Source organism: Phoenix dactylifera, chromosome 4 (genome assembly GCF_051530095.1).
Source record: "Phoenix dactylifera cultivar Ajwa chromosome 4, Ajwa_hap1_PhDact_Kaust_v1.1, whole genome shotgun sequence".
NCBI classification, from domain to species: Eukaryota; Viridiplantae; Streptophyta; class Magnoliopsida; order Arecales; family Arecaceae; genus Phoenix; species Phoenix dactylifera.
The window spans coordinates 43,165,205-43,185,713 of NC_143193.1; the positions used below are offsets into that span (position 1 = coordinate 43,165,205).

General features: G+C 37.9%; 2 protein-coding genes across 2 annotated transcripts; one reads left to right on the forward strand and one right to left on the reverse strand.

Moving 5' to 3' along the window:
• Positions 1 to 110: 110 nt before the first annotated feature.
• Positions 111 to 3,209, forward strand: LOC103718187 (vignain-like). Its single transcript, XM_008806891.5, has 4 exons — positions 111 to 1,336; positions 1,954 to 2,189; positions 2,493 to 2,633; positions 2,813 to 3,209. Exons 1-4 carry the CDS (start codon positions 886 to 888, stop codon positions 3,062 to 3,064), a joined length of 1,080 nt encoding a protein of 359 aa, XP_008805113.4. The 5' UTR covers positions 111 to 885; the 3' UTR covers positions 3,065 to 3,209.
• A 676-nt stretch (positions 3,210 to 3,885) lies between these two features.
• LOC120113162 (peptide methionine sulfoxide reductase-like) lies at positions 3,886 to 10,229 on the reverse strand. The gene is made up of 2 exons (XM_039133978.3): positions 9,888 to 10,229; positions 3,886 to 4,250 (listed from the first exon to the last, which is right to left on the reverse strand). The coding sequence occupies exons 1-2, from the start codon at positions 10,206 to 10,208 to the stop codon at positions 3,996 to 3,998; spliced, it is 576 nt and encodes a 191-aa protein (XP_038989906.3). The 5' UTR covers positions 10,209 to 10,229; the 3' UTR covers positions 3,886 to 3,995.
• Positions 10,230 to 20,509: the final 10,280 nt, after the last annotated feature.

The window sequence follows — 20,509 nt, forward strand, 5'->3', positions numbered from 1 at the left end:
TGTAGATTTGTTGCCAAATACATCGGGTTAATTAATCATGGAGCTGCCAAGTCAGCTATAGGCTCGACGAATACTTTGGGTGCCATGAAGCATTTTTCTTTTCTGAGCTGAATACCACTTACTAAAATGGCTAATATCGTAGTATATTATAGTATAGATAATATTTTGCATCCCTAAAACTCATACATAGATACTACTCTACATTGATCACTAACAAATGGCAATTACTAGAGTACATAAACTAAACTAAATAATATACTTATTTAAATCTCCTGCAAATAACCATGCATTAATTCCACATGCCAAGATCGATTTTGTCATGATCCAGATCAAAAAGAAAGCAGCTCAGAAGGTGGATGGTCACTCGAACAAACTTCTGAAAGCACTCAACATAAGCTTGCACTCTCAGTTAACCATATACATGTAACAAACCGAACAACTACATCGGATTCTACGGAACCTTTATACGGTTTAGAAAGAGGACGAGAGCCGTTATATAAAAAGTGAGCTTCTAGCTCTCTCTCCACCATTTCACATGACGTAGGTTAATTAGCAACACCAATTCCTAAAGCAACGGAATCACAGGCAAAAGTTATCCCTCCCTCATCTCAACTTTAAAGGGCCTTTTTAACAATGCTAAAAAGAATGCTGGCATCACTCCACTTGCTTGCACCCATTGCCATAGAGCTATTTGAGAGCATTCCTTCTTCACTCGCCCCCACTCTTATCTTCATATCTTCTCAGTTAAGTTCTATTGTTTGTCCCCACAAGAAACATTAGCTCTCCACTCCATCTTCGGTTCACACTATTGGGGGTCCTTTCATACGCTATAAAACACTCACGCATCCCCTCTGATCTCCCATACTCATATCCTCGTAGCTAGAAATGGGGAGGGTTATCTTGCTAGCCATAGTCTTTGCACTGGCCTTCGCACTGACCGAGAGCATTCCCTTCACCGAGAAGGACCTTGCGTCGGAGGAGAGCTTCCGGGACTTGTATGAGAGGTGGCGGAGCATCCACACGGTGTCGCGGGACCTCGACCTCGATGAGAAGCACAAGAGGTTCAATGTGTTCAAGGAGAATGTCAAGTTCATCCATGAATTCAACAAGAAGGACAAGCCCTACAAGTTGAAGCTAAACAAGTTCGGGGACATGACCAAGGAAGAGTTCAGGAACACGTTTGCTGGGTCTAAAGTGATGCACCACCGGATGCGCCGGGGAAGCCTGCGTAGCTCCGCCAGGACGTTCATGTATGAGAAGATAGCTGACTTGCCTCCCTCTGTGGACTGGAGGCAAAATGGTGCAGTTACAGGCGTCAAAGATCAAGGCCAATGTGGTAAGACCTTCTATAAGCTGGATCCTCCTGTGACCAAACTAGTAGAAATTTTCACAAAATATATGTACACAGCAGGGCTTGATAGGAGAAAATGATAAGGTGTTATCTCATCTAACTAAGCCTTAAAACCAAACTAATTGGGATCGGCTGCATGAATCCTTTTTCTCGATTCTGCTATTTGTACTAGTGCTCTAATTATTAATAAAATCTCCACTGACCAAATTATCTTTCCAAATACCAGAAGTAAGTTCAAGGTATTAATATACCACAAATTTCATAAATAGTTTGGAGACTAACTATCTACTGCTTTTTTAACTCATAATCACAAATATGCTGCTGATTAACCAGTCTTAGTGGTTTTTGTTGTAGCTACCATCTGGAGCTGCCTTTCTCATATTTACTTATTTTCCATGATCTTGCACCCATGGCATCATATCTAATGATTATTTTAGTTATGCTTTTTTTTTTTTTTTTTTTTGATCCCAAACTTTTGGTGAACTTGGCCACCTTTGCAAAAGTTTCATATTTCTCCCTTGCTGAACTACCATTGGCTGCTTTATCATGATGATATATATACTTTAAGTCAGAATTCTCACATGCCATTGCTGATATTGTAGGTAGCTGTTGGGCTTTCTCAGCAGTTGCTGCAGTGGAGGGCATAAACCAGATCAGAACCAAAAACCTTGTTTCCCTCTCGGAGCAAGAGCTGGTCGACTGCGATAACAAGGATGACAATGGATGTGATGGAGGTCTAATGGATCATGCATTTGAGTTCATTAAAGGAAACGGGGGAATAACAACTGAAGCAAACTACCCCTATGTAGGGAAAGATCAAACATGCAACTTATCCAAGGTAGCTCAAGTTCAATTGAAGTAGTAGTTCTTACATAGATCGCATACTTAATCGATGATTCCAATAGAAAATTCAAAATATAACCTTAAAATCAATGTACTGAAAAATGACCAGATGTTACAGTTCTCATGAGGAATATGTTGATCATTTAATTTTAGATGATGCAAAGAATAAGTTGGGTCTTCAATAAGCTATTGATAACAAAATGGCTGTCTTGCCCATTTGCATAGTTATTAAAGGGCCAGAAGCATTCATCTAATGTACATTTGGAACAAAAAGGAGTAATTGTTGCTGGTCTTGCAGGAGAATTCTCATGTGGTTGTGATTGATGGGCATGAGGATGTTCCCGAGAACGACGAGGATGCTTTGATGCAAGCAGTGGCCAATCAGCCTGTGTCTGTCGCTATTGAAGCAAGCGGTTCAGCTTTCCAATTTTACTCTGAGGTTTGTGCACATATTTGTTATGTTTGCCTCATGTTATATATCTGAAATAGGCCTAACTCACCAAGGAAGATCATCTTATGATATAGATGATGTTTGCATCTAAACCAATTTTATTTTATTTTTTATGTGTAACATGAATCTTTTGACTATATGATGGAGCTTTATCACTTTTATACCAGGGTGTTTTCACTGGAGATTGTGGCACAGATCTGGATCATGGAGTTGCTGTCGTAGGATATGGAACAACAAGGGATGGGACAAAATATTGGATAGTAAAGAATTCATGGGGTTCTACGTGGGGTGAGAATGGCTATGTAAGGATGGAGCGTGGTATCTCAGCAAAACAAGGGCTATGTGGTATAGCTATGCAGGCATCCTATCCTACCAAAGCATCTCCCGAGAAAGAAGCACCTCTTAAGGATGAGCTTTAGGAAGTTAATTCCTTTCACATTCTCCCTGGAAAAAAAAAACTTAAAGGTTTCTGTGTTTTTAATTTCTCTTGTAAGACAATTCCACTTATATTAATGAATAAATGAGCGTTTAGCTCCATTATGCTTTTCTTGATCAAGTTTAGAAGGAGAGTTTATTTTTCAGAGAAAGAAAGGGAAAAAAATCTAAATTAAGGACCTATGTCTTCATTTTGATAATAGTTTCAGCACAACCTGAAATCTTATTGAAAAATTATAGTATCCAGCCATTTTTCTGAACAAAATTAGTAATGCTCAGCACTTCTTCCCAAGATTGCAAAACAATATCTAAAATGCCTGTTTTCAAATTGGCATTGTAGTATCATGGCAGCATTTTCCTGAATAACTATGATTTACATGGCTGTCATGCTCCTGCCTGTGCGGAGCATGTGAGGCATCTAGTGCCCATGTGGGGGCCACATGAGGGGGAAAATACGGAGCATCCCTGCCAGATATTGTCCGGTTCCGAAGCTTCATGCAAACGTCCTTCACCCCCCTCCGGTTTTGTTTTCCTCCCAAAATGTATCTGCAGGATTTGGAGACACCCACCTCATATGCCCAGGTTCTGAAACGAGTATTTCTGATGTGAAACTATTGAGCCTCACATCCTTCCCACCATCAGACAAGAGTCAGGATTTGGAAACACCCGCCTCATATGCCCAGGCTCTGAAACGAGTCTTTTCGATGTGGGACTATTGGGCCTCACAATGGCACCATGATATACTAATTAATGTGAAGAGCCAATAAAGTAACATCTGTTGCTATATGGATAGAACCTAACACAATATTGAAATGCTCTGATTTTTATTTAGACACGCCATTACCCTAGAGGGCTTACATGCATATGATGATACTTTGGTAAGAAGAAACACAAAGTTGAATGAAGCATATCATGTCATCCATAGCACCTGATGGGGTCATTGCATGCTTTCCTAGCAGATTGTTTTACTCCTGTTCCACCCCCTTTCTCCAAGTATTGCCGATGGTACTCTTCTGCCCTGTAGAACTTCTTCGCTGGAAGAATCTCTGTCACAATTTTCCTGTCCTTAATCTCCTTTTCCTTCTCCTCTAGGGATTCCCTAGCATATTTAGCTTGCGCCTCATTGTAGTAGTATATGCCTGACCGGTATTGGGTGCCCACATCATTCCCCTTTGGAACAGAAAAATCAAAAGTCATTGTTAAATACTAAATTATATATATATTAATGGTATTATATGGAAAATACAGGAAAAATAAAGGTACTTTCCAAATCACTATTCACTCAATAAAAAAATATTTTCTAGGCCTTACTAGCTTTCTTGGAGGAGAACTCGAAACAAAATTTGAATTTTGAGAAAGATATTGTATTAGAAAGGAAGAAATGGTAAATATATAGTGGCAACTATATATAAAACAGCCATTGTAACGATATAATGGTAAAGCAACGATCGTTAATTATGCATCCATTATTAATATATATAACATAAAGGACTTTCCAGAATGGTTAACAATGGTCATTGGAATATTATAATTGTCGTTATTTTAAATCATGAGCAGAATGCATGCACCGGCAAATTATACATACAATAAATTGTTGTAATGAATATTATGATGTCGTATAAGACTTCAAAGCAAAAGCACTAACTTAGGTGGTGTTGGTGGAGATGACATGGGTGAGATCAAGCCAGGATATGAATCCCACCATGGTTGGAGTTTTAGATCAAGTGGATTCACAACTTTGACATGTTTTGATTCTTTACTAGGCTAGACTCAAGCTTGCCTCAACAGTTCCCAGTCATATTTCTTATGTAGTAAACTATCTTTTTACAAAATCTTTTAGTAACAGGGCGCGAGATCTAAGATTACCAAACAACATTTGTAACACCAAACTTTTTAGAATATATATATATATATATATATATATATATATATATATATATATATATATATATATATATATATATATATATATATATATTACATAATGAAATAGCATTTATCATGTGCTATGTATAGCAGTAAATTTTCGATAGCTACAAGGTATATTGCTGTTAGAAAAAGCTTTTTGGTGGTGACTTTTGATGACTGTGGATTCAACTTTTGACGTAGCAAACAGTTTTGATCACTGCTCAAAACCTTATCTGATGGCAGGTTCTTGTAGTGGTTGATCAGGGATAAATACAAAGCAACTTACCAGCATCTACGCAGCAGTTTGCATGGATACAGTGAATGACTTTGTATTCATTCATGAAACAACATCAGAACTTTGTGAATGAATTGATTCATTTGTCATTTACATGTGTCGGCATCACTAATTACATTGCAAAACATAGCCAAATAACTGATGTTAGTGAACACAGTATAGTGATTTTTTTTAGTTGGTGTGATTCTTAGAAGTACCCTTGTGTTGTAGCACAACATGAGCATGCAGTACATGCGTGGGCTCAAATGAAGGGAGCAAGAGAAGAGAATAGGTCAAGAAACTTATGAGCTATATCTCTGAATTAAAGTTGGGTTAGCTATCGTGAGGTGACGTTTGGGTTAGGCTTCTAGTGTTTGTTTTTTAGCAATAGGTTTCTAGTGTTTGTAGGCTTTGATCTCGTAACATCATGGCTCTACTTTAGCAAGTAAAAAAGTTAAGAGTCTCCATCCATGAGTTCTTAAAACAATCCTTGTCAAATTATAAACACACCTCCTCCTGAAAACACATTTCACACCGTTCATTCCCCCTCCCCCCCAACCGGTGTTATTGTAGAAATCTAGATCAAAATATCATTGGGCATAGCCCTTCTTCGTTAGGGCTGGCAAAAGAGCAACCTGTTCGCGAGTTAGTTCAAGTTCGGCGCAATTTATCTTGAGTCGAAACTAGTGGAGCTAGAGCTAGGTTTAGCTAGCTCCTGTATGGCTCTAATTAACTTGAAATACTAATATATAAATATATTATATATAATAAAATATATATTATTATTATCTAAATAAATAATTATTTTTGTAATTATTTATTATTATGTTAATATTAACCATGTGGAATACAATGCATTTCAATTATAAGATTAAAATATAATGAAGATTATTATGGCAATCTATAGAAATGAAAGTCTCAAATGACTTTAATCTTTTATTATATCTCTTAAACATTCTATTGATGGACAACTAGAGCTTGGCTCGATTATAAAATGATAATTATAGTTGTAACCACAGGCTGTTGTTTAACTAAAAAAAAAAGCCCCAATGCTTATAATTGAAACTATAATTAAAAATTATCGCAATTCCCACTACAAAATCTTGTAACCAAGAAAGACCTTGAAAGGAATCACCTCGCTCCTCTAACTATCAAACTTCTCCTTCTTCATTGCACCGTCCTAGGGCTAAAACTGGGTCTGGCTGGGCCACTGGGCTACACTACTACTCGAACCCAATCCGAATATTTCTTTTGGTCTTTGGGCCGAGCTTAGGTCCGAAAATTTTTAGATAATTCAAGCTTGAGCCTTGCCTCAACTTGATTGGTCCGCCTCAATTACCTATTTGGACCAAAAATAGATCTGGCCTGAACCCAATTAAAGTTTAATATTTTATAATATTGCTTCACAAGAAAATTAGCTAGTCAAAATTTAGGTTTTTTCCTATAATACAAGTAAATGATACATGATACATTATTCTTATATAGTAATTATTCTTATACTAATTCAATAGCATATGATAATTTAATCGAAATATGGTTTTCTCAATAGTAACCTTACCACCAACTCAATTACTGGGTAACTATATCTCTTTCCACATTAAACAACCATAGATGTACTTATATTTGCATATTTCAATTACAAATAACCAAATGAGGCCCCTTTTCACTACTGCAATTCCAATTACAAGTAATTAAATTGCAGCCTGTAATTGAATTGCATTATTCAATTGAATTACACAACCAAACGACGCCAAATGGAAAGTTCTATTTGTATCTAGCCCATTGGACCAGATGGGCTACTAAAAGTACTGTGAAGAGGCAGTTGGAATACTAAATGAACACGGCCCAAGATTTGGTTTGTTGAAACTAGATACGTCTGAACCTAGTACGTGTCAAATGTTTGGTGCAACTCTGGTGAAAAAAGGTTCCAAAAAAGTGACTCAAAAGTTGTGTTGATTCTACCCAACCCACTCGTCTAGGCTCTTCCCTTTTATCTTGATCAGAGATTCAGGTTCCAGGCTACCAGTGGTTATAGGTTTGGACTTACTATTCTCAACCCAAAACAAGCTCATGACATCTACAATATTGAGGTAAAATTTCGACTACATGCTTGATGTAATGCTTCAATCAGTGATTTAATTTTTCTCAATATCATGCCATTTATACATAGGTTAGAAGTCTAGAATATTTCATGTACAAAGACTTCATGCATCGATGTCAACTTCTGTTTTTATGTGAACAATAGCAAATAGAGATGGAGTGGTAGGTATCACATACTCGGAAAGTAGGGATTAAACAAGCATACCATGCATTCATAAGAAAGAAGTGTGATTAAGACCATAAATTTTGATTTCTATAGACAGCATTGAACAAGAGAAAAAATCCATTTTCTTTTCTGACTTTTATTTCTTTTAAATAATAATAATAATAGTAATAGTAATAAGCAGCAAGCAATCAATTCCAAATTTCTCATCTATTTGTTGATCCAAGTATAAGAGATAAATAAGAAGTCAATCGCTAGCTGTTGCATGACTATTCTTCCCGTCATTATTAAAAGGGTGAGTTGATGCGCCCCAAGTAGTCTCCTAAGTAGTTTTCAATATAAGGTTTTCAATATTATGACCTATGCTAGGTCCATAAGTTAGTCAAGCTTTCGGTGTTTTCAATATAAGGTTTTCAATATTATGACCTATGCTAGGTCCATAAGGTTTTCAATATTATGTTTTATAATTCACCTCCGAATAATGAGAAGGTAGCTCAATTCTTTTTAACTCTTCTCTTCCTAGTAAGCAGGGATCTAGAACAATAGATCGAATTACTATATAAAGAAGACTTGTACTATCCTAGATATCTGAAATGTCCTTGTAGTTACTTGGCTCCTAGAAGTTATAAAATGTCACCCAAGCTGTTGTAGATTTGGTCAGAGAAGACCAAGAAAGAACTAATTCTAAAGCCCACAAGTGTTCATATCTTCTGTTTTACTTGATACTTTCAGACCAGTACAAGTCCTCTTGTACTACTTGAGATTAGCTCCCAAGAGAAAATTGTAGTTATTATTATAACTATCTGCAAAAAAGCGTCACTCTCACTTGCTCCAGTTTGCTTGGAACTTATCCACTATAGTTGCTTGGCCAATGAAGTCTACCTAATGGCAAGTAGGCGAACTTGTATTTGTAAATCTACTTATTCTAATAACTAAAAGTAAAGACAAACCATAGTTATTGTTATCTAAGACACAGTCCACAAGCCATGTCATGCTGGCCATGTATGTCATATGGCTCATCTTAAATGAATGGCTTGAGGAGCCACAGGAGGACTCTATTAGCCCAATGGACATTCATTAAAATAGCAGACACTGCATCAATTTAACAACTATTATAACAGTTCTCATAGTTCATTTTGAGAAGAATAATATTTTAGATTAAATCTTAAGAAAGCAATGTTTCATTCTATGAATGACATAATAACTTGGTGGTGTTAATATTTTATTGTTGTTTTTTGTTATTTTCGGTTTCAGAGTTTACTAACATAGACATTAGGACGGAAATTATTTTTTAATGTTAACAATATCTAGTCAAATATCAACTTGGTAAGTGAGGACCATTTCTTCCCAAGGGGGGTTGTTATTAGGTAAACTATTGTTACTAAGAAATTGTGCTAGTTCGCTCTCACGACGCAGCAGATGGGGACATGGGTGCACCATATAGGATTCAGCAGCTCTGTAAATTAAGCTAGTAATTGGTGTGAATTTAAAGTAGGGATGCAAATGGACCAACCTGTGGATCAAGTTTTATATTTCTGACTGTTTTAATGCCTGATGTGGATGGTGTTGGAGGAAATATACAACAATATTTTAGAGGCAAAGAGACTAGACTTTTTGGCCAATAAGAACACAATATCAAATTTTTAGAAATTTAAATAACAATTTTTTTTTTTGGTGAATAGAAAGGTTTCTACTCCTTTAATTTTTTTCCTTTCCTTGAACTGTATTCCAAACAAATGAATGGTTCTACGTCTACTGACTCAGAAAACACTCACAGACTATCTTCAAAGACATCTCTATGTAAAAGATTTTTCCTAAAGGTCACCGTAGATGTAATAACCCAGAACCAAAATGGCTAGCTGGAATATATTTTTTTAGAATTTCTTAGTCCTATATACGTACCCAAATTTTTTCGGCGAATAACCAATGTGGGACTAAATACACGCCTGCATGGGTCCTCACATACTTTCTTCATTCAAGCCCTGATATCCTCGTCAAACTAATGGTTCAAATCCATTTAAATCTAATCATAAGCACTACGATAGGCCCGTAGTCAACCTCCATAAACTCGTGTTGCAGTGTCCCCTAGTTCACATAGGCTATAGGTCGAATTTGATATTATTTGTAACAATATAGAACCTCATCCAAAATGGCTAGCCAGAAGGTTTTTTTTTTTTTTGGATTCCTTAGCTCCCCAAGATCCGGGACTAAACATTCTTTTAGATCATTTAACCCTTTGGAGTTGATCAACCTCAGCCCAGATCCCCACCACCATATCAAAGATCCCCTCTAGTATATGCCTAAACATCCAATAACCAAAGGCTAAAAGATAAAATTACAGAAAGAAACAAGATAACCATACCTGGCGATTGAGAGTGGTGGGATCATGGCGGCCCCAAAAGGCTGCAAGAAGCTTGGGATACGGACAGGCAACAGGATCGAAGTGGATCCTCACCACCTCTGCATGGTTTGTGCCTCCCATGCGCACGTCCTCGTAGCTGGGATCCGGGAGCTTCCCCTGGGAGTATCCCACTTCCGTCTTCGCCACCCCCTCCACCCTCTGGAACGCCAGCTCCACCCCCCAGAAGCACCCCGCCGCGAACTGCGCCAGCTCGAGGCCGGGCTTTTCCGGCGTGTCGAGATCCGGAGCCTCCGCCGGGTTGCTTGCACCGTTCTCCGCCATTCCGCTCTTCTTCTGTTCTGGTCTACCGTTCTCCATTCCTTGCTTGCACCGTTCTCCGCATCTATTGGCCTCTAGATGGATTCGTTATCCAGTCCACATCGCCAATGGAGAGAACTAATCAAGTAGGATACCTGGCATATCTTAATTAGGTTAGTTTGCTTTGGCCATCATTGGATGTGCAATGGTCGCTTTGAGATCTGTGCAAGTAGAGGAATGGAGTTCGGAGAATTTTGAGATTTGTGCGATCCAATGGTCGATGTTGCGAAAGAAGAACAATCGTTCTTTCATGCGAGGATCGTACAATAGATGCTTAGAGATATGTGCAAGCGGATGAATGAAGGAGTTCGGAGTACTTCGAAATTTCTAGGGGGGTGTAATCGATGTCATGAAAGAATATCGATCATTCTTTGTATGAAAGATACAACCAGAACCAATTCAAGAGATATGAAATGATTGCAAAAGAAGCAGTGAACGAAAACTTAATGGTTGAACAGAAGGAAAAACTAGAAGCCAATTTTCTAGAAGCTACAAAAACCGATTGAAACCAAAAAATCGGAACCTGAAGGATAATGTCAGCAATAGAGGAATAAAAGTTCTTGACAACATTATTATGATAAATCAACTATGGCAAAAAATACAAAATAATAAAGGAAGTCTTCTCTCAACAAGGTCAGTTTGTTGAGAGGGAAGGAAACCAAAAATGAGAAGAGAATACATGATTAAAAAAAAACTTCTCTCTTAAATTCATTACGAGAACCAGACTTTAAATAGACAAAGTTAAGCCTAAAACATAGGACCACTTAGCAACAACCTAACAAATTTGACTAATTCAAATGACCATATTCTTACTCCAACTCTAACAAACCAAGAACAGAAAACAAGTAGTGGGCATGACACGTTGGTCTTACATTGATTTGGTCTCTTGCATTATTTCAACACTCCCCCTTAATGCAGAGACTTTCACAACTCCTAATTTATCTCTGAAATATAAAAAACTTTCTACTGGCAATGCCTTGGTGAAGATGTCGGCTACTTGGTCCTTGGTGTTGCAATATTCCAGCCCAATGCTTTCATTTGCCACAAGTTCGCAGATGAAGTGGTGACGGAGTTCAATGTGTTTAGTGCGTTAGTGATGCACTAGATTCTTTGTCATGGCTATTGTTGACTGATTGTCGCAGGAGATGACTGTTGGCCCCTCTTGAACTTGCTTCATGTCCTCTAGAATTATTGTTAGCCAAACACCATGACAAGCTGTAGCAGTAACAGCGACATACTCGACTTCCGAAGATGACAGCGCTGTCGACTGTTATTTCTTTGAACTCCATAAAATTACTTCCGAACCAAAATTGAAGATGTAGCCTGAAGTACTTCTTCGATCATCAATGAAGGCTGCCCAATCTCTATCAGAGAAACCATGTAAATTGAATTTGTCAGTGTTAGTGTATGAAATACCATAGTTATCAGTTCTTCTAAGGTATCTCAACACCCTCTTTGCTGCAACGAGATGAGCCTTGCTTGGATTTTGCATAAATCTTGATAACAAACTTGTTGCATATATGATATCGGATCGAGTGTTTGTAAGATATAATAAACTCCCAATAAGACTCTTATAGATATGAGCATCAATCTTTTCCTCACCATCATTTTGACTGAATTTTTCACTAGTGTTCATCGAAGTCTTCATTGGCTTGCAGTTTCCCATTGCAAATTTTTCTAGAAACTTTTTCATACTTCTCTTGAGAGACAAAGATACTACCATCAAATTATGCCACTTCCAACCCAAAAAAGTAACTCATCATTCCTAAAGCAGTCATCTCAAACTTCTTTATCATATTGTTTTTAAATTTAGCAATCAATTCATTATTGCTACCAGTGTATATCAAGTCATCTACATATAAAAAGACTATTAGCACATCTCCATTACCTCTTGATTTAATATACAAAGTTGGCTCACTCATGCTTCTTTGAAAGCCATTCTCTTGAAAGTGTTTGTCGATCCTTTCTTACCATGTTTTAGGAGCTTGCTTAAGGCCATAAAGTGCTTTCCGAAGATAATACACCTTGTGTTCTTCATTGGCAACTTCATATCCCTGTGGTTGCTGTACATACACTTCCTCACACAACAAACCATTTAAAAAGGCTGATTTCACATCAAGTTGAAAAGCATTGATAATAAGCAGCTATGGCTAATAGAGTTCTAATTGTATCACATTTAACTACCGGAGCATAGGTTTCATCAAAGTCGATACCTTCCCATTGCATATAGCCTTTTGCAACAATTCTTGCTTTCAATTTCTAAACTGAACCATCCGCCCTGTACTTTGGCTTGTATATCCACTTCAAACCAATAGCCTCTTGATTAGGTGGTAGATTCACCAACTCCCAGTTGCTATTTCTTCTCAAGGCTGAGATTTCATCATCCATGGCGGCACACCATTCCTTGTGTTTCACAGCTTCTACAAAACAAGTTGGCTCTACAACTTGAGTCAAGTGGCACCTCTCATATATTTCCTGCAAGGATCTCATCTTCGTAGGTGGAGAACTCATTGAAAGAGAAGGGGAACTCATAAAAGAAGCTGTTGGTGAAGTAGGATTTGAGTCCACAAGTTCTCCACTATCATTGTCATGAGTCATTGATGCCTCTTCTATTTGAACTTCACAAGTATTCTGCAAGTCGATCCATTTCCATGCATTCTGCTCATCAAATACCACATCCCCACTAACAACAAGCCTTTTGGTTAGAGGATCATAAAATCTATAAGCTTTGCTTTCAATACTATAGCCAATAAAAATGTTGTTGGCCTTATGGGGGGTCAGCACCACCCATTGCCTTGGGAGAAAGTAACTGACTGTGGACTAACCGCCCGACCCGTGGCACCCATGTGGTGCAGCCCCTCTTGCCCACCTGTCGCTTAGTATGGGGCTTTGCGCTGCCTTTGTTTAAGAAAATAAAATTGCATTTTCACTATTAGCAATTGCTTTTGGTGTAATGGTAGCGCTTGATCCTGACAATTGGTATCAGAGCGAGGTTGCGGGTTCGAGTCTTCCAGGCTGGTGCTGGGGGGTGATTGTCGGCCTTATGGGGGGTCATCACCATCCTTTGACTCGGGAGAATGTAACTGGCCGTGGACTAACCGCCCGACCCGTAGCACCCATGTGGTGCAACCTCTCCAGCCCACTTGTCGCTTAGTACAAGGCTTTGCGTTGTCTTTGTTTAAGAAAATAAAGTTGCGCCTTCACTATCAGCAATTGTTTTTGGTATAATGGTAGCGCTTGATCCTGACAAATGCATTTCATACTGTTATTATCTAGCTTTTGCCTTTTCTGAGATGGAACATAGACATAAGTGTCACGACCCCCGCACCATTTCCGGCGGGCCGCCGCGACGGTCCTAGGGTGCGGGTAGGCATAAGGCCACCAGCCACCACGTAGAACCCTACTACCTATCAATCATCAATAAATTCTGAAAATTTTGGCATGATGCATGCACAAAATGATCACTTTTTCTATGGTGACCTGTCAGGATTATCTCATTACATACAACAACGCTACCTGTCAGAGCAGCAATCATATAACCTGTCACATAACGAACCTGGACAATATATATCAACATATCATCACAGGCATATAACTCAACTGTATAAAAATCTGGTTCCCATTCCATCCATGGTCAAACCCATATCCACAACAGGATCTATGACTGTAACTATACACTAAATACAACAGAAGGTTTATAATACACCAAAAGGGGATAAACCTCTATCTACATTATACTATACTATGGAGCGGCACAGCTAGCAGGCAACCACTAATCCTGCTCCTCTCTATACAATACCTGCCCTGCAATCAAAAATATCAAACTGGGGAGTGAGTATATGAATACTTAGTGAGTGGAGTAGAGAGTACTATGCACATGAGACAAGATATAATCATGGCTCGAGGTGAAATCTCAAGAGCAATAACAAGATGAACATGATCCCAACATAGAGAATATGGAGTAAATCATCAATATCACCACAATCAATATCAACTCATCTGAAGCATATATGCTACTCATGAATATGCTCAACAGATCATAATACTGAATCATATAAATCAGGTGTCAATAGGCTGAATCATCAACAAGACAGCTATCGGGAGGTGGGTTTTACGCCCAGGCGAACCAGCAAGAACTTCCTACTGCCATATGCATATATCGAATATGACACCACACCAATATGTAAATCATCACTAGACAGCTGTCGGAAGGTGGGTTTTACGCCCCAGGTGAACTAGCAACAACTCCCTACTGTCACATGCATATGCAGGATAAGACACCACACTGATCATGTAAATGCTGGCCAGTATCCAGAACAGAAATCCATCTCACATCTATATACTAAACGGCACCTCGCGGAAATTTTACATCCGCGGAAAGCCATACTGCACCTCGCGGGGTCTTACTATGCCCGGCGGCAAGCAGAATATAAGTCGTAGGACCGGCCGATCCTACGCCTAGGGCTGTGTCCCCCCTAGGAAGGGACTGGGCTCCGCCCACCCAGAAGGCTACTATGTGCACAAAGGCCGATATTCAACCCCATCGACTATAGGTGTCCTGCAGATACTGCCAAGCCATGCATAAATGCCATAACGCACCCTCCCAATACTCTACTAAAAAGGAGTATGATCAAGACTACCACTCACTCGACTCTGACCCAAATCATAAACTAACATCAGGGTTGGAAGTGAGGGTCAAGGAAGTGCAATACAACTCAATATACCATGAAAAGGGCTCTACAAGTCTTTGAAATAGAGAAAATGAAATCAATTTACAAAAGAAGTCATTTCACAATTCAGATCCAATTTAATTACTCATAAAGGAGTATAATCAAAGCTACCACTCACAAGTCTTTGAAATAGAGGAAATGAAATCAATTTACAAAAGAAGTCATTTCACAATTCAGATCCAATTTAATTACTCATAAAGGAGTATAATCAAAGCTACCACTCACAAGTCTTTGAAATAGAGGAAATGAAATTAATTTACAAAAGAAATCATTTCACAATTCGGAATCAATTTGATTACTCATCAACCCCTCGTAATTCCTCTCAATGTTCCCTCCAATGCATGTACAGAATAATCAAGCATAGAGAATCAAGATTATAGAGGAATCTACTATAACAATTAATAAATAAGCTCAGGTGGAATCAAGTCACACTTGGCAACATTCATGAAAATGAATAAGGAATGTGCTCATGGTGCAAAGTACAAACTCCCACTCACCTGTCAATCCGGCACAGCCCTGATACGCCTCCAAATATCTACAGCAGGCAGTAGGGAACTTCTTCCTCTTATTTCCTAGCTTCTTGCCCAACTGTGACATGCATTTACAATACATTTAGTCTTGTATCAAGGGCTATAATCTACGTGCTAATTATAATATAGGGGACTTTAATTGATTCAACTCCCCCGTTTCCTAAATCTTTTCTTTTCTTTTTTTTTTCTTTTTCTATTAATTAACTCACCATTTATGTGTATTAGGGACTCCCTTGCATGAGTACAAGGTCCCCTTAGCTTAATCTGGGCTTAATACCCTATTATGGCATGAAATCCCCTATTTTCCCACTCGGATGAACAGTAACCCGGACCGACAGCCGGTTACTTCATCCTGGGTTTGATCCATTTTCTAAACTCCAAATTTGATGAAATTTTTACCTAACATTCTACACTCATAGAGGATTCCAAAGAGGTAACATGCATTGCTATCGGAGGTCGTTTGGCCCCCTAAATAATTTGCCGAAGTTAGGACTTCGACACAGTTTTTCCGTAGTGCCGGAAAAATTTGTCAAAATATGATTCTTCCTCTTTTAACCGCCTCTACAACCCTTATCCGACCCCTCTAGACTATATCCACCCTTTGTATAGTCTAATGTCATCAAAAGACTAGATAGGGACGGATATTTACCTTTTTCTTTTTGGAAATCGAGGTCCTTGCGTAGAGGGGAAGGAGATCTACGTTTTTTCCTTCAGCTGGAAGTGCAACCGGGATCCCTTTCCTCCTCGAATCCCCTTCCTCTTCTTCTTTCTTCTTCTTCTTCTTCTCTTTTTCTTTCTTTCTTTCCTCTCTGTGAAACACCTGAGACTCCCCCTCTCTGTCTCTCGGTTTTATTCCAAAAGCCACAGCAAACCCCCTAATTAAATCACATCAAAACACTATTCACCCTTTTTTTAATATTATTAAATTCCCATTTTGCCCCTGCCACTTCAACGGATCTACAGTTATGCCATTAACTTTTGATTCCTTTCCATTTTATCCCTCATATCAATTTTAAAGAACTATTCTATCCCTTTTTATATAAAAAAATTTTTGGGCTTATTACAATAAGCGAGGCTCCCAAAGACTTTAAAGTGATTTACCTTAGGCTTCCATCTATTCCACCCTTCAAACGGTGTCTTACCATGGAGTAAAGAGGTAGGACTTCGGTTAAGGATATATGCTGCAGTATGAACAGATTCAGCTCAAAAATTATTAGAAAATCCTTCATCCTTGAGCATGCTCTTAGCCATCTCAACTAAACTTCTATTCTTTCGCTCGGCCACTCCATTTTGCTTGTGAATGCCACGATCCTCACAAAAAGAATTAAATTATTTTAAGAGAAACTCTTCTCCTCTATCAGTTTGCAGTATCTTGAGTGCATATCCACTTTTCTTTTCGATATAACTTTTGACTTTCTTAAATATATCAAAACATTCAAATTTTTCTGTAACAAAATAGACCCATACAAATCTGTTGAAATCATCAACAAAAACAACAAAATATCGATTATTGTCTAAGGATGGAGTTTGCATAGGCCCACACAAATCAGCATGCACCAACTCAAGAGGTTTTGAAGCTCACCAAGCCTTTCCTTTTGGAAAAGCATCTCATCGATGTTTCCCAAGCACATAACTTTCACAAATCTGATCATCTTTTATAATTCGAGGCAACCCTATTACCATATTCAGTTTTGATAAAAGCTCCAAATTTTTAAAACCTAAATGCCCATATCTATGATGCCACAATAAGGAGTCATTTGACAATGTAACAGTCAAGGCATGTTTCAAACTCTAATTAATTCTTAGAGGAAACATTTTATTTTCAGTCATGGGAACTTCAACAATGAGCCTACTATTAGTCTTAACTTGATAAACCTTGCATTTCAAATCTTCGAAAATAAGAGAATAACCTTCTATCAAGAATTGTCCCACACTTAATAGATTTAATACCAAATCAGGAACATACAAGATATTTTTTACCAGCTTCCTACCCCAAGAATCAAGTTTCACAGTACCTTTTCCTCGAGCTTCTCGGATAGTGCCATCACCCATCTTCACATTTATTGCAACAGATCTGTCCAAGCAAGAAAAGATTTCCACACAACCTGTCATATGATTGTTGCATCCATTGTCCATGTACCAAACATTATTAACACATTCTTTTGCAATAAAACATGCAAGAATAAACTTTCATTTGATTCCTTTTGCTCTTCTTCTACAAAGTTTGCTTGTTTTTCCTTCAATCTGCAAACACGCTCAATGTGACCACCATTTTCGCAATAATGACGCTAAGGAGGATGCCGATACTTCTCATTACTTTTCTTAAGCCGACAGAACCTTTCAATATGACCATACTTCTTACAGTAATTGCACTGAAAAAGTTTAGAGTTCTCACCTCGACCATTACCTTCGTTACAAGCTTGATGGGTTTTTTCACTATATCCTCCACCTCTACATCAATGGCACCATCAATTCATCCTTCCCCATCTTCAAAGGTGAAGGATATGATTTCTGGAGCAAAAAGATGAAGACTCTTTTCGTCTCAAAGGATCCGTGGGAGTTGGTGGAAAAAGGCTATGGAGATGAAGGAGCATCTAGGGAAAACATCAAGGAGATCAAAATGAAAGATGCCATAGCTCTTTTTTTCATCCAGCAGGCCATTGATGACACGGTATTTCCTCGAATCTCTGCAGCTACAAAGTCAAAAGAAGCTTGGGATCTCCTACAATCTGAATACCAAGGCAATGCAAAGGTATTAACTGTTAAACTTCAATCTCTTTGTCGAAAATTTGAAACCTTGAACATGAAGGATGGTGATTCTATGGATAAGTATTTTTCTAGCATACTAGAAATTATTAATCAGATGAGAAATTATAGTTAAACCATGCCTGAACAAAGAGTTGTTGAGAAAGTTTTACATAGTTTGTCTGCTAAGTATGATCATGTTGCAGCTACCATCGAAGAATCGAAAGACTTAACTAGTTTTCAATTAGTGAATTGCTTGGCTCTCTACAATCTCATGAGGATGGATTGAAAAGATCAAGTGAAGGTTCAATTGAGAAGGCCTTCCAATCTAAGGTGAATGTTTCAAAGGAAGGTAACAATAAAAATTTCTCTACAAGAGGTCGAGGAGGAAGTTCCTTACGAGGATAAATCAACTATGGCAAAAAATACAAAATAATAGAGGAAGTCTTCTCTCAACAAAGTCAGTTTGTTGAGAGGGAAGGAAACCAAAAATAAGAAGAGAATACACGATTAAAAATACTTCTCTCTTAAATTCATTACGAGAACTAGACTTTAAATATATAAAGTTAAGCCTAAAACATAGGACCACTCAGCAATAATCTAACAAATTTGACTAATTCAAATGAACCTATTCTTACTCCAACTTTAACAAACCAAGAACAAAAAATAAGTAGTGGGCATGACACGTTGGTCTTGCATTTACTTGGTCTCCTGCATTACTTCAACATATTATCCCTCTCTCTCCAAATCAACCATCAATCCCAAGTAAAATCATATCCAAATCTTTCATGAGATCTCTCTTCACCAAAGACTTGCTCCAATTCTGCCAAAAGCAAAGCATATAATCCAGCCAGGAAGAGATAAAAAGTCTTGCAGGAAAACGTTATAGAATCTATCCTGTGAAATAAGACACTCTCCAGGAAGAGTAACTAAGTATACAAGACTCTGAGCAGTTTCTGGAGAACAAAAGTGACAGAAGAGATTAGAAACAAAGTTTGGAGAAAAATCATTTCCCTTTTTTCCTCTCCTGACTTGCTATCCAAATGATGGATTTTAACTTTGTCTTCTCTTCTATTAGATGTGTTTTGCTTTGGTATGTTTTTTTTCCCCTTAGCTGTGCATTTTTAAAATGTAACAACTAAAAAAATGCCGGATATACCTCATATCGTATAAACTGTTTACGACTGGTAAAGTATCTGAAATTTTTTATACATTACAGGTTATGTACATAACTTTTATTTAGACCAATTTGATTTCTAATTCACATAAAAACTTTCGACTTATTCCCAATTTGAGTCCCTCCGTCTCACAAGCATATGCGCCTCTTTTCTCTACCCCCATGCCCTCTAATAAAAGGAAAATATATTGAAGAAAAACTCATTAAATTTCTAATCAAACAATAAAAAAATGAGTTTCCCTTCTCTTCTCTCCCAACCAAACAGGGGATTCTAACTTTCTCCTCTCTTTTTTTTATTCTTTTTTATTTCTCTCAATCCAAATAGAGTGTTTGGCAGATTACTTAATGGAGCAATCTTAGTTTTATATCTCTAAAAATAAATTTTTAAATTCAATTTTGTCAGATTAAGCATTAAGGATGTTAGATTTGGTGATTACAAAATTAAACCGTGCAGAGCACAATTGACCACTATTTCCATCATGTGACAGTACAGATTTTTTTTTTTTTTGAATAGTTTTATAATTACTTATAAATCTATCATACATGTATACAGCATGAGGAGCCAACTTGTGAGGACCCGTGTGAGAGTGTATTTAGCCCTATATCGGTTATTCGCTGGATAGATCTTAGATACTTATATAGGATCAAGAAACTCAAATAATACATTCTGGCTAGCCATGTTGGATGAGGTTATGGATTGTTACAAATGGTATCAGAGCAGATCTAGCCTATAACCTATATGGACTAGGGAACACTGTAGTATTGATCTATTGAGACTAACCATGAGCTGATTGTAGTGCTTGTGATTAGATTTGAATAAATTTGAACTCTTAGCCTGACAAAGATGTCAGGGCTTAAACGGGGGGAGTATGTGAGGACTCGTATGGAAGTGTATTTAGTTCTACATCGGTTATTCGCTAAATAGATCTCGAGTACTTATATCGGATCAAGAAACTTGAATAATACCTTCCGGTTAGTCTTTTTGAATAAAGTCCTGAATTGTGACACGACTCCTTCGGAAAGAGAAATAGATTTGAGCCACAGCCAAGCGCATATGCCTACAGTTCTATCAGCAATCCAACG